Source organism: Austrofundulus limnaeus, unplaced genomic scaffold, assembly GCF_001266775.1.
Source record: "Austrofundulus limnaeus strain Quisiro unplaced genomic scaffold, Austrofundulus_limnaeus-1.0 Scaffold1506, whole genome shotgun sequence".
In the NCBI taxonomy this organism is placed as follows: Eukaryota; Metazoa; Chordata; class Actinopteri; order Cyprinodontiformes; family Rivulidae; genus Austrofundulus; species Austrofundulus limnaeus.
In genome coordinates this window covers 28625-43856 of record NW_013953908.1, presented here as the reverse complement: position 1 = coordinate 43856, position 15232 = coordinate 28625, and the positions used below count along the sequence as shown (strand labels likewise).

Genomic DNA, 15232 nt, shown 5'->3' with positions numbered 1-15232 from the left:
AAGAGACAACCGGGATCACGCCAAAGATGGACGACCTTATTGTCCTCTTGTCTGTTTTCTTCTGGCTCCAAAAGCCGAGTTGTTCATCTGGAGCTCAGCTCAGAGAGGAGAGGTTACTACATGTCAGTGGATTCTTTGTACAAAGGACCTGAACCCACTCTGCATTTTCTCCCCTCTACCCATAGCACCAGAACCGAACTGTAAGATCTCTGAATATGCTGACCCAGGCACCTCTATGAAAGATTTTCCAGGTATTAAGTTAAAGTTTAGAAGGAACAATATCTCATCTGTCATCAATTTCTCTTGAAGAAAGAGTTTGTACTTGACAGGACTGACAATGAAAAACAACTTCAGTCTCTTGAAGTGCTTTGTATTTTCATTTCTTTTCATTTTGGTTTAATCACCTGAAAACATTGCCATAAACCGGAGTACGAGGAAACCCACAAATACAACAAACTCTCCTCCAGTAAAAGGTGGAAACAAGGCCGAGAATCCACAATCCGCTCACTCAATTTGTCCCTTACGGATGACAAAGTAAGCATTGGAAGGAGAAAATGCACAATGTGTTATTAGTAGTAACACAATATCCACAATAAACAATATCTATTGTGGATTCTTGGCTTTAACAACAAGCTACCACTCCACATTGTGGACAATGTGGGAGTCAAATCACCGCTTACTATTTTAAGCTTTTCAAATGAAGAAGCTAGTTTGACTGATGATGTATAATTTTAGAACACAGAGTGACTGATTTAGAGTAAAAAAAATGAAAGTGCAATTGTCATCTATTCATTGTTGTTGGATAAACAATACGGGTGTAAATCACCAGCTTTATCATGATACAACATTATCATTTGTTTAGATGACCATACGATGTTTCTTGATACACAAAATCTGTCATGATATGATTTTGATTCAATTTAATTCATGTCTGTGATTGATAGGATGCTATATATATATATATATATATATATATATAAAGTGTCATTTTAACACCTATAGTGTTGAATTTAACTCTGTTTCATATAACATTTGTAAATGCGCTCTATAGCCAGTGTAAACATTTCAGAATTAATTTTACTCATTTTAGTGTCGAAATCAACAATGAAACGAGTAAAATTATATAACACTATATTTTGTTTACACTTTGCAGAGTAATTTTTTATTTTTTATGGGGTTCATTTTACTCTAAATTTATTTTAAAAGTACACTTTATTGTGTAATAGTATTATTTTTTTTTACACAGTAAGAGTCAGAGTACACAGAGTTCTGCACTCTAGAGTTATAATCAACTTTTGAAGGGTTGCATTAACACTGGTCACACGTTAGCAAAGCAGCGCAACAGAGTCGACCCTCACACACACCAGGAAGTACCTCCCACTCATGGTGTCGATTTATGACCAATAACACAAAATTTAAACTTGAAAAACTAAACAACCTGAACAAGAAAACTAACCAGAAAAACAATTTTTTTACACTCATGAACCTTTTTGATGCAAACACATCATTTCTACAAGATTACTCAGCATTCTTAGCTGAGAAAACTCTGGTCCACAAGGAAGAGGGCGGGGCTTTTCAGAATTTTTTTTCAACACTGCTCTGTGTTTTATAACAACACTGTTAAGTTTTACATAAGACTTAACAGTGGGCGGAGCTTATTTAACACTGTCCAAAGTTGAGACAACACTGATGAAATCAACTATGTGAATTAACACCAACACTGTAAGTCAGTTTACTCAGAAAGTGTTAAAATAACACTCGGGGAGCTGAAATTAACTCTGAAAGGTTTAACACTGAAAGTTTAACACTCCCGTTTTTCCAGTCATTTTCGGGTTCAAATCAAGCAAACGTATTGTAATATCCCCTGCAGAATTAGCCTTATGCTGTGAAACTGGCAGTGATGTTAAAATGTAAACAAAAGCATTGCATGAGAGGCTAGAGTTTTGAAGGCATCCACAGCAGGTAAGATATTAACTGCTCATGAATGCAGAACTTCATTGCGGAATGGCCAGGATGTCCCTTTACCTGTCCAAAGCCACCGTCCATAAAACGCAGGAGTTAACTCAGTGCTGCCCCCTTTCAGCAGCACAAACAGCAGTGTTCGGTTCAAGGACGCGGTCCAGCTGGAATGCACCACATCACAACTCTCCTGTCTCTCTCTCCGACTGCCTGTTTGTCCCGCCCCCTTTTCAGCCAGCGTCGTTTCCATGGTGCCGCCTGTCTGAGTCAGTCAGTCAGTCAGTCAGTCAGTCAGTCAGTCAGTCAGTCAGTCAGTCAGTCAGTCAGTCAGTCAGTCAGTCAAAACGCGCTCCTGGATTTGGAGCGTTGATGTGTTCAGAGCGTGTCGGCGCGCGCCTCCTGAACGCAGAGCGCTTCTCCGTACCTGCGCGAGACTTTCCCACGGCGGCTCTGAGACAAACAGAAGAGGGAGACAGGGACAGACAGAAAGAGAGAGAGAGGGTCCATTGTCGGATACACACCTGGGAATAAATGGAGGGAGCCGCTGTCCAACTATTGCTTCACCTCTCGTGGTCCAGCGGGGAGCGCGCTCGTGTAAAGCTCATTTGACCCGGGGATGTGAATACCTCCCCGGGATTAGAGGGGGTGTTTTCAGGGGGGTGGAGGAGGAGGGGGCGAGAGAGTGGAGGACAATGTCCCGTGGCCATTGTTCCTGCGGCGGCGGACTCACGGAGCTCAGTTTCAGCCGGTTCCTCCTCCAGCAGCTGCTCGTCTCGTCTTGAATCTCGGATAGGATGACTTCCGGGCGCCGCAGCCTTCCTCCTCCGGGGGTCCTCCTGCTCTGCTGCACGGCGGTGCTCACAGCCTCCAGCGCCGGTGAGTGGAACCTGATTWGAGCCAATCACATAACGACCCAGCAATTAGGCTTTTTATCACCACTAAGACTCATTATCAGCTTTCATCTAACTTCTGTGGGGAATTAAAAATGCTTAAGATGCTATTCCTAACCATTTTAATTTTATTGTTATAACTTGTGTGGTTTATAGTTACATAATGGAGAGGATGTGGGTTGCTACTGTGACAAATGCATCCAGACTTACTCTGGTTTGAGCCTAAAGGCTGAAAACTCAACCTAAATTTAAATTCAAAAAAATAATCCTCATCAAAACCTTCTGGACCAGTCTGATGTCAACACTCAGCTCAAATAAACAAATTGGCCCATCCCACATGCATGGGAAACAGTTTATAATTTGTATGTAACCTTAATTTATCCCATTGAGAATAAAAAAACTACCAGATAACTGACTAAGAGCAGCAGCAAATACAAAATTACATATAAGACAATAACAGTAAAAATGTTAAATTGATAGACAATAGTAATAATAATAATAACAAAACATCAAGTACATTCTATCTAGTCCCTATCCATCATTTCCAATAAAAAGTTCAGCACATCCCCTATCTGGAGGGGTTTAACAGAGGTCAGAGTGCTAATTGGGTCAGCGAGGCCTGATAATGAGGTCTGTTAATGATGCTTAGACTCACACGCTCTCTCCGTCCTACATTRCTGCTCTGTAAATCACTGAAATTATTCTGGAAAATTAGATTTTAGCTGACAGATGACTTCAGTAAARCGTTAATCTCACTACAGGAAGCTTGAGGTGCACGTTACCCCTTTTGTCATCCCGTTGAGCCAGCATCCTTGCTGTTTGAAGTGATTGCAGGCTACATCGGTGACACACATTCAGAAATGGTCCGCTGAATCACTCCAAATACCCGAGCACTTGTTCCCACGATGATGTGCGCTCCTTAATATTCTGAATGACCTCATCTGAGATGCCAAGTGGCTCTTCCATCATCGAAAGTGTAAATGAGACCTTAAATGTCTACAGAAGCCTCGCTGCATGCCTAATGAGTGTTGACACACACATTCTTTCATATGTTAATCCCTAAATCTTTGTTCTGTTTTTTTTTTTTTTTTGGTTATTGTCTATCAGCAGGAGCCGGTGCATGTTGGTCGCCTGGCGTCACCTCTTGCGCAGATTGCCTCCGTCGTGGACCTCAGTGCGCCTGGTGCTTCAAGGAGGTAGGAATGTGTGACAGACAAAAGGGAAATAAAGCAAACAGTGGGAACGTGGCAGACTTTCAGCAGCATTCCTCAGATGACACGCACCAAAGCTTTCATGGCATTTGCCAATGAGAATATAATGTGTATGTTTGAGCTTAGCAGTCTGCTTTATGTGACCTGTGTGTGTGTGTGTGTGTGTGTGTGTGTGTGAACATTTCCATGCGTGTTTTCTCAGAGATGGAGCCTGGTGTTTAGTCTCTACTCTCACATATCACTGCATCTGTCCATGTTTGTCTTTATCTGCCTGTTTTGTGTGTGAGGAGCTCCCCTGGATCAGCCCTGAGAAACTTTGAGGGGACACTTAAGATATTTTGAAGTGAGGTTATGTGGATCATTTATGAGCAAACAGTATCTTACCTGCTGTACATAGCACTTTGGGTGACAAAAAGGACAGAAGTACYTTATGATTAGATTAACAAGCTAAAGGCTAATCTGAGAGGAGCAAAGTAAATTTCTGCCWTTAAAAAACACTTTTTAAAAGCCTTTACAATATTGTTGATTTAGCTTTACAGCCTTATGCCAGTGGAAACATTATGATAGTTTGGCATAACAATAATAATAATAATAATAATAGCTGTTGCTACCGCTATTTTATTTTCATAAATAATCTTGTAATTCAATGGCTATAATGTTGTTAAATTTGGGTGTACAAGCACTAATCAGAAAGATACAACTTCTCTGTTTWTTTGTGTCAAAAGTAGAGACTTCCAACTATACCCCAGTTTTTAAATTGTGTTGATTGGCCAAATYAAACCGGAMTTATAATAATGTACGCCGCTTTCTTTTTTTTTCTGAACTTGACRGTCCTATTGATGCGCATTGCAGCGGCAGGCAAAAGGAAACACAGGTGTCTCATAGAAAGAAAAAAAAAAACAGCTCAGTCCACCGTCTTATCCTTCTCTTTACCAGAAAAAGCATAATCTCCCCGACCTCCTTCCTGACCAAGAACCAAAGTTATTTGACGAGTGCCAAAAAATCTACAGGAAGAAAAATAGAGACAACAAGAGCAGGAGAAATTAAKTCAACACACCACTGACCATATACCCCGTTTGCCCCGCCCCTTRCCACCCTGCCCCTATTAAATACCCTATACCGCAGTATTATCTAAAGATAATATGTTTGTATGAAAAAGATCAGCACCTCCCAACCCTAATGGCAACATCCACATTGGTATTGGTTCTGCTCTGACTAGTCTTTAGCTCATCTGCTTTGTCAGAATTAAACTCCTACCTATTGCAAAGTGCAACAGATAAGATATTAATTGTTCARGAATTCTTCGAAAGAGCCTRACTTCAGAAGATCTTGCCACCAAACACCCTCACTGTGACGCCACGTTAATTAAACTTCAACAAGCCTCTGTTAAAAYGTGCTTTCCCACCCTTTGAGTCCTAAACTCAAACTGACATCCTCTCATTGGGCTGGGACCGGTTCACTGGTGTGTGTGTGTGTGTGTGAGGGCCTTCAAACATCACCTCCATGACCCCCTACACACAAACACACACAGCCACGCTTGGACGAGCACTGAAAATAAAGCTGCAACAGTATTTATTTAAATGCGTGTCCGCCTTACGCCTCCAGTGCTTGCTAAGGGAGATATACCGCCCAAAGGAAAGTCCCAGGAAGTCAGGCTCAAARGGTTTGGTATTAAGCGTTGTTACCGGGCAAATGATTGCCACAGGGAAATCAAAAAATAGACAGAAGGTAGTCGGGTTTGCAGGTTCATGTCGTGGTCAGACTTTTAGAAAACTCTTACTTTAAACTGTATGATGTTTTCCAGTGGTGAGTTCTCCTTAAATTGCTAGAAATCTCCAGTGATTTAACAGTTTTATTAGGCATGAACTAACTCTGCGTAAATACACACATTTAATGTTCAATGTCTATGAAGTGCCACTGTGTTAAGTAAGTACAAAATGTGACTAATCCTCGTCTGAGCTGTGGCTGTGTCTCAGTTCAGGGGTTACAGCCCACTTAGACTGCGGCCCAGGCCGCCTGCGTAGGCTGCATAAACGGCTGTGAAATGAGACGGTCTAGTCTTAGGATGACAAATGTTTGTGTGACCATGCATTGCCCCATTACGTTTTATATCATATGCGTCAGTTGTCTTTTCAAGGTATAACTTAAAGTTCAGTATTATTTAAAAAAAGTTACACAAAAATGAATAAAAAATTGAATAATTTTGTTTATTAGTGCCTGTAATTGCATTTAGCATCTCATTGCAGCATAAATTTCATCAGCTAAGTTGCTAAACTTACATTAAAAAATAAATTATTTGGTCTGTGATAAATTTCCAAACTCTGCCATAAAAAAAACAAACGCTAAACTCCCCTGCAAAACTTGGCCATCTTTGTTTTACTGTTGTAYTATTGTCAGCCACATAGGATACTCAGCAGCCTACATTTCAAGGTTTTGTTAGCCGACGAATTGGGACAGCCTACGGCGCGGTGCAGCGGCAAATCCACCCTTCGTTGCCTGCATCTCCTAAATTGAAACACTTTGTAGGCTTTGGTTGTTCTTCAAAAAGTAACTACAGCACATTAAATTGATCAAAGTATGAGTCAAATTTGACCTTCAATAAGAGAAAGACAGTTTTGATATTACTATCATCACTCTGGAAAATTAGAGACCACATCAGGAAGTGGATGAGCGAATAACAAAGTGGCGCTTATTGATGTTATCTACTGTGTATCGTATTACTCACACTCCACCACTCACATGATGAAAGAAGAATAAAGAGAAAATAAAACCAAAAGTGAGTAACAGTGAAAGTGAAGGGGTTTCAGTTTGTTCTGCCTCACTGTGCCACACAAAGAGTAAAAGAAGTCAGTAGGGTGGAAACAAACCACAGTTTGTAACATGAAATATGTGACATTGTTACTCATTCAGAGTGGCTCATCACAAACCCAACATTCAAAGCCAACATTGTGTTCGGTCTTTAGGACTTCCTGCATGGTGCCGGGCTGAGTAGTCGCTGTGACCTGCCGGAGAACCTGCGCAGGAGAGGCTGCGRACCGGAGTTCATGGAGCAGTCAGAGGTCAAGGTGGAGGTCGACGCTACGCTCAGCAGTACTCAAGTGTCGCCGCGAGACATCAGCATCACCCTCAGACCAGGTAGACCACCTGCATCTTCAAACTTGATTGTGTTTTAAAGGGGACGCATCATGCAAAATCCACTTTTTTTGTAGTACAGTACAGTTTTTGTGTAGGAGTGCAGAAAAGTTGAACTCAAACTTGTAAGGCTGGATGGACAAGTCTTCCCTTGTTGACATCTTTAAARTAATTTGTAAATAAAATGTTTCTACGCCACTAGATAACCACAACCCCATCTATCAAAGTACAATTAAACGCTAGGGAASCTGGGCGGGGTGTGAAGCATCTCGTTTGGATTMAAAGAGACAGCCTCAAAATGAGTTCATCTGAGAAAAACCTCAGAAAAAAGGGGCTTGTGGAGTTACAATAAAGAGGAATTCAGAACAAAGCATTGCAGTTCCACTGTATAGACCCAAACTGAAGGATTTAAATGTGAAAAAGAAAGATTTAAAAGCAGGATGTCTCCTTTAAGTGTTTGTTTGTGTAGATTTCTCTTTTAATTCACATCATTAAGGCATATGTTGTGTGTCTGTGTGCATTTAGGATCAGAAGCCAGTTTTACTGTGGCTGTGAAGCAGCTGGAGCGCTATCCTGTGGATCTGTACTATCTGGTGGACGTATCGGCCTCCATGCAGGAAAACCTCAATCATGTGGGCGTTGACTCTCAGAGATGCACATTTCTTTTCATTTTTATCTTAAATAAATGTAAACCAAGGTTTTTTTATTCACATGGTTTTCACTCAGTGTTGTTCCATCTGTTATAAGGAATTGCTGGGGGGGGAGGGGGGTTGTCTTTCACTGGAATTTTCTCCTTTTGTTTACATGGTTCTTGCCTTCTGTGTTTCCATCTGTCGTGCAGCTGAAGACGGTCGGCGTGGCTCTGTCCCTTCGTATGACGGAGCACACCTCGGACCTCTGGATGGGCTTCGGCTCGTTTGTGGACAAACCCGTCTCTCCGTACATCAACGTCCATCCCTCGAAGATCAACAACCCCTGCAGGTAAGGCAAACGACTCGTCGGGCGTGGCTTATCCGTTCTGACACTGTAACATTAATCTTCACTTTGTAACTCTCTGCGACCCTTTTCTCTAGCTAAAAACAGAGGAGATCTGCACAGTCTGCTACATTCCTTGGATACCATTCTTCTMTGAACATGCTTTACTGGCATTTTAGAAACCTTTTTAGACATAAAATGGTGCAGCAAATATTTCACCTTACACACCTCACCCCTTTAACCCTGAAGGTCCTGACAGAGGACATTATTTATGAGGGAAAAAAGGTCATAATTAGGAAGATTGGCTTTTGTGACACAACAAGCAGAGTGAAAGAGGGGCTTGTGGAGTACAATAAGGAGGAATTCAGACTAAAGCATTGCACTTCCACTTTCCATAGACCCCGAGTCAACGAGTTAAATGTGAAAAAGAAGGATTTAAAAGCATGACATGTCTACTTTAAAAATATTAAGTCCATTTTTGTGCATCTATCTACCTGTTCGGACGTCTGCCCCGTCACGGTGTCGTGTTGTTCTGCAGGACAAAAGCAAAACTTCACGTCCCTCAACGCTTGATTTGTCTCCCTCACCAGTGATTACGAGATCCGCTGCCGACCGGCCCACGGTTTCCACCACGTCCTCAGCATGACCGGAAACATGAGCGAGTTCACCCGCGTGATCAAACGCCAGCGCATCTCGGGCAACATGGACACCCCCGAAGGAGGCCTGGACGCCATGCTGCAGGCCGCCGTCTGTCAGGTGAGTGGGACGTTGGACGATCTGCCTGCGGGGTGGAAGAAAGCGGCGTTTGTCCCGGGACAATGGAGGCCCTCTGACTCAGCAGTGCATGCTCACCCTGGAATCCCCTGTATTAGACATCACTGCTGGAACGTGACACACATAAAGCTACACAGCTGCTCACAATACGGCTGCAGGAGGGCTTTGAGTCACACAACATACGAGGGGCGCCGCCGCTCAGCAGATTTCAGGGAACCACCACCATGCTTGGTCCGGTCTAGAAATAGCCTCTCCATGACATCATAGCTACTCTAAGTTTCCTTAAATACACATTGTCCCGTTTTCTCACGCCGTCTCCGATGATTCACAGACGTGAAGACGGAGACTCGATGTCTGACACTCGAACTTCTGCTGCTTTTTTTCTCTAATTTGGCGTTACAGAAAGACCTGATCATCGAGGAAACTAATGCAGTTCAGATGAATAAAATATTTGAGTGTGCGCTTTTTTTCCCCTTCTTTTACCACACTTGTAAATCTTGAAAATATGAAGCATGCACAGTTTTCCACATCAGCAGATTAGAACGTTGATAAGTAGTGATTTAAGAGATTAACAATGGGTGGGTGAGGGGAATTTGGGGAACTGATTCCCAGAAGAAAAAAAAAGTAGATCTAGCAGGTCTGTGGTGCTGATGTTTGGGACTCAAAAGGCGAACTGTGGTGTTATATATTGATCAAGTTTCCACTATAATAAATTGCTGCCTCACTGCATTTTTAACATCTTTTTTATATAAACTTAGAAAAGCAAATAAAGAAATTTGAGTTTGGTAGATTATTTCTTTGGTGTAACAATGCTCCATTTCAAGTCTGGTAAATTCCCTGTTAAATGGTGCCACATTAGGGACATGCATTTGTGGGATTAGCTGAGTATGTGGGTTGCACACTTGAAAAATTTGTTAAATCTTCTTTGCTAAACACTTTATTTTGCTGTTGATATTGACTCTTGTTTTCAGCTTCTGGTACTCCCAGGTGCTGCCAATCAAGCGCCTGCTATAAGATTTGTTGCCAAAAAGCATCATCACAACAAAGAAATAATCTAACAAACACAATTTTCATTACTTTAACTTTTATTAACCAGTAAATAAAATTGTTCAAAATTGTCTTTCAAATTATTTTTCTCTCATCTTGTGATAGACTTGGTTTGTTTGTTTTATACACAGAATTTCCAGGATTCCAAATTCTAGGAGACAGTTTTTCTGAATATTTGTCAAAATAATTGACATCTTTGGTTTATTTTTATTTATTTATTTTTTGTCTTGGTTCAGAATGCAGTTGGATGGCGACCAGAGGCGAAGCGTCTGTTGCTCCTGATGACCGACCAGCCGTCTCATCTCGCCCTGGACAGCCGGCTAGGTGGGATTGTTGTGCCCCATGATGGCCGCTGTCACCTGGAGAACAACGTTTACACTGGAAGCACCAGGATGGTGAGATGATGAAATTGGTATAACTCAATATTTAAGCATCAGGACCACAAGTTCAATTAAAATAAAGCATCTTTACTACCTCCGACAGGATCATCCCAGTTTGGGTCAGCTGTCAGACAAGCTGCTTGAAAACCACATCTACTCTGTGTTTGCTGTGGAGAAGCTGCAGTACCAGTGGTATGAGGTAATTGTGTGTCTGCAGCAGCTGATCAGTATCACTCTGTGTCTTTAGAGGTATTTTTGTATGAACTGGGATCAGTTTGAATCATTCCTCTCACCTCCATCTCTGTTTATAGGAGCTGGTCCGGCTGCTGCCTGGATCCTACCTGGGAAAGTTAAGCCTCTTCCAGGCGCCGAGCCTTATAGACCTGGTGGCAGATGCATACAAAGTAAAAAAATAAAACAATTACTCATCTGCACTTCCCCTTTAAGAGCTCTTTGTCCTTCCTCTGTGTCCTTTTTGCCTTTCTGACAAAGACAGAATCAAGTGAAGCCCAGCAGCACAGAAAGCGCTGCCTTTACCAGCCAACACATCCCTTTATCGAAAATAAGGAGGCGTTTTCTGGCTAATCTTCACACGTTAAAGGAAAATCCTAACATTTCAGAACAAGCTTTATTATAAGGGGTGCTGTGTTTTTGAAAGTGTGCAGCTTACTTAAAATTCTGACTTTGAAAATCAGATGAAAGTGAACGTTTGCAGCTGCACTGAGAGACAACACAGATAAAAGAATTTAAAGCATGATAGGGCTTTTTTTGTGTGTGTTTGTTTATAAGACTAGAAGTTAGTTCAGCCACGGTCTAAGCCATGATCTAGCCTGCGGCACAACACTCCATTGTTTTCCCCTTCCAGAATCTGCCGAATCCACAGATCTGGGTGTGCAGCTCTGCATACGTGCAGACACACAAAAACACACACAAAGAAGCAGGGCCTGAACAGAAGCTACCATTATAATAGCTATCAGATCCCCCACAGAAACTGTGTCCTCAACGGGAATGAGCACAAAGATGCTATTTTTAGGCTCACCTCCTCCTCATAAATCCTCCTGTGGGTCAGAGAGAAAAAAATACAAGGAAAGAAAGATTTGTTGTGTTTACAGTCAGCTTAAAAGGTTGATTTGTTTTCAGAACTGGGTGTTACATTTAATGATTTGTGTTTGTCGATGCTCTCCTCCTTAGAGGTTGTTGTCAGAGGTGGCGGTTTCGGTGGCGGTGGAGGACGAGGCAGTCAGCAGGTTCCGGGTGTCCGTCTCTCCTCTTTGTCCTCACGGGTCCACTGCCAAAGACCAGAGCTGCTCGGGGGTGCAGCCAGGGCAGACGGTAAACACGAGCCCACGCCTTCACCACACAACACCGTCGAAGGTCGTGCATGGATTAACGCAGCATTAAAGTGCAGCCACATGTTATTTATGTTTTATACAAAAGTCCTTGCAACAGATGTCCAGAAACGTGATAAAACACGTCACTGGGAGCTTAACGTGACAGAAAAGCTGAGCGGATTACAGCTCTTATTTAACAGCAAAACATTTCCACGTGAATTCATAACTTTGTTGTAAAATCATCACCCTTACAAGATAAGTCACTAAAATAAAAATATATATTATATTTAGAAATGGATCATTGGATTTTCCTCTGCAGGACACCTGTTTCTTTATTTAGCTGATAAAAAATGTAGTTAAACCTGCACTGAAAGTGTTTTTTTTTTGCTTCAGTAATAAAAGAACACCATTAGTTTCTATCTAGAAACATTTCAGCACAGTTAAGAAATCTTATTTTTCTGTTCACTCCCTTAAATCTCTCAGAGATTTCCCTCCATCACATTTTTTCCCGTTCTTTGTCGCACCCCAACGAGCTTAATCATCCATAGTTGCTCCATTGTGCGCAGACTAAGGCTTTTTCATCCACGGGAGGATTAAGCTGAATTATGGAAAGTACCAAAACTTACCAGAAGGACGATAAACATCAAGAGAGAACTTGACCATAGATTTAAATCTTTGTTAGGCGCAGTTTTCAGCATGAACGGCGTAATTATTCAAGCTGGGTCACACTCGGGCTTTTATTAAAGATTTCCACTCAGCCGGAGCCGGGCAGCACCGTGCCTGACATCCTGCACCGAGAACTATCTTCACCCAGAATCAACTATAAACTGTATGAGTTGTATAAAAATAACTAAGATCAGAAGAAAAGTCAAAGTCTGCCAATGGCTCATTGAGGTCACCGTGGTAAACACATTTTTAAAGTTATTTTGACTGAACTGTACGTCGTGCCGTGAATAGCTACCAAAAAGTCCACTATTCCTGACTGAGCCACACAGTTTTATGTTTGGCACTTTGTGTCTAGGTTTTTCTATAAAAAAATTGTGACAGAAAAAAAAGACAGACGAATTGTAATAACCTGCTTTAAACTTTAAAGGACACATATCAAGCAAAATCCACTTTATTAGCCATAAAATGCATTTTCTGTGTGTTGGGGAGACCGGGGATGATTGTAACACGGGGTGAGTTGTAACACCACCAGTTGTACCATTTAGAGAGCAGATAGAAGTCATGTGATTATTTCAATATTAAGCCACTCACTTCCCAACCTCACATGGTGATATCAGGGTTGAAAGTTGATGTGTTCAAATTTTAATGAGAAAAAGTTGATTTTYAGGTAAGAAAGTAACTTTTTTTTGACCAAAGGTACATTTTGTTTGGTTCTTACACAGTTACAGCTAGAATCATAAAACTGATGTTGCTTTAAAAGGTATCTTCTCAGGCAAAATGTGATACATTTTTCCTCAGCTCATTTCAAWGCACAGTGCTAATARAGCTAGCTAAACAATGGCTGACAGGCATGGGGTGGATTGTAACACTATACAACCCGTCAGATCTGTGGAGAAAGAACATGGGATTTATACACACTGATATATACTGTGAATCACTACAGACTCCGAGGAAACAGGAATCCAGTGATCTTACCAGTGTTTATTACAGAACTAGCAACGATTTTTGAGGCACAACAAAAGATCTTGTTACTATTTGAGTCTAGCAGCAGACTGACAAGTTAACCAGAGGAGAGAACTAAACTGGGTGTTTGACATTATTTGAAAAAGTGACAAACATTGTTCTGGATTGTTGTGTTCCTCAAATAAAATTGTTGTAAAACGAAATCTACAACATAGCCTCTATTTTTGCTTCTTTTGGCTTATTGTTACAACTCATCGCAGCATATGTTACAACCTACCCCACTGAGGTAAGTTGTAACAAAGAGCCTCTGTGTCTTTGACATTAAGCCACAAAGTCTTTGATGTACTTACAGAATTTTCAATCAATACCATTTGTAGTAAACACATGTGAGTATTTTGTAAAACAGTTTGAGAACTCTATCTCCAAAAACCGAGGAGTTTAATATGGTGAAGCAAAAAGTGTTACAACCAAACCCGGTCTCCCCTATTGGAGTCTCTGGGAGTGCAGAAAATTAGAAGTTAATCTCTACTACCTGGTTGCAGCAGGATCCAGGTCCTAACCTTGTTTTTTTATTTTTATTTATTTTTTCATAACAGGTGTACTTCAATATCACCATTGGCCAGCGCTCCTGTGCTAATGATGGTAAAGATGAAGACATAACGGTGCTGGTTCGCCCAGTGGGTTACAATGAGTCCACTGTCATCAAAATCCACTCTAAATGTCACTGCAGTTGTGGACAAATGGGACGCTGCAGCGAACTTAGCCAATCACCTTGCGTGGATCAGGAGCAGAGGTCAGATCATGGCCATATGAAGGACTCACTGACAGATCCTAACAGGAACTGCAGAGCAGATGGGTCCGACGTGGACTGCAGCGGCCGCGGAGTGTGTGAATGTGGGCAGTGTGTGTGCGACCAAAGCAGGCTTGGGATGATATACGGGAAACACTGTGAGATGGATGACTTCTCCTGTCCGTATGAGAAAGAGCTGCTGTGCGGCGGTAAGAAAACACACCCTGGAYCATAACATTTTAGTTCCTAAAAATATCACAGCATCTTGTTTTGTTGTTCTCTCTCAGGTCGAGGTGTGTGTATGTCAGGGGAGTGTGTGTGCGAGGTTGGGTGGACGGGCGATAGCTGCGGCTGTCCCACCTCCACATCTGCCTGCCAGTCGCCAGATGGCTCGCTTTGCAGTGGGCGGGGSAAGTGTGTGTGTGGAAAGTGTGTGTGTGATGACCCTGAACGGTACGGAGACTTTTGTGAACGATGTCCCACCTGCCAAAACACGCAGCAAATTTGGTAAATTTCTATCACTGTCTCCATCGCGACAAAAAAACATTCTCACATGAACATATATAGGTTGAAGCCATGTACTCCTGTAATTTGTCCTGTGTGCCACTTTCTCTCCTGTCTCCAGTAAGAGTGTGGACTGCAATCATTCTCAGCATCTCCCATGGACAGAGAGYGACCGGTCCAACCACACATGTGCACTAATGGCTGCCTCTATAAACTGCGTATCAGGTACGTCCAAGAGAAACTTAAAGAGCAACTATTTTCATGTGTTGTGCAAACAGGAGTGCTAAGCAATGACAAGTTTTTGTCATCAGTGTGCACAAGGGGTTAATGTGGAGCTTTGACATGTAAACACAGTGTTAGCACCTAGCATGGCTAACAGTGTATTAGAGAAAAGTTGCTGCAAATATGAAGGAGTAAGAATTTAAACAGGTAAAGATCAGGTTGAATGGCAGCTATAATGATGAGGTCCATCACCTAGTGGGTCAGTGAGATTCTTGGTTATTTGGACTTTTTTAATGCATTTTTTATTATTATTTCAAAGTTATGTCTTTAAACACACATTAACATGAATCTAACATGCAGCAAATTAATAATAATAATAATATATTTC

General features: G+C 41.8%; 1 protein-coding gene across 3 annotated transcripts in view; it reads left to right on the top strand.

Annotated features, from left to right (window-relative positions):
- Positions 1–2400: 2400 nt before the first annotated feature.
- itgb8 (integrin, beta 8) overlaps positions 2401–15232 on the top strand; it is a 21136-nt gene continuing 8304 nt past the window's right edge. The window contains exons 1-13 of one of the 3 annotated variants that reach the window (XM_014032662.1): positions 2401–2835; positions 3960–4045; positions 7024–7195; positions 7718–7824; positions 8034–8173; positions 8758–8923; positions 10225–10383; positions 10472–10567; positions 10680–10772; positions 11560–11700; positions 13925–14327; positions 14406–14625; positions 14744–14847. In XM_014032662.1, coding sequence (XP_013888116.1) covers positions 2754–2835; positions 3960–4045; positions 7024–7195; positions 7718–7824; positions 8034–8173; positions 8758–8923; positions 10225–10383; positions 10472–10567; positions 10680–10772; positions 11560–11700; positions 13925–14327; positions 14406–14625; positions 14744–14847 — 1969 coding nt within the window. In that variant the 5' untranslated portion in view covers positions 2401–2753. Of the gene's footprint in view, positions 2836–3956; positions 4046–7023; positions 7196–7717; positions 7825–8033; positions 8174–8757; positions 8924–10224; positions 10384–10471; positions 10568–10679; positions 10773–11559; positions 11701–13924; positions 14328–14405; positions 14626–14743; positions 14848–15232 lie in introns of those variants that run through there. The other 2 variants (XM_014032661.1, XM_014032663.1) reach the window with 2 other exon arrangements.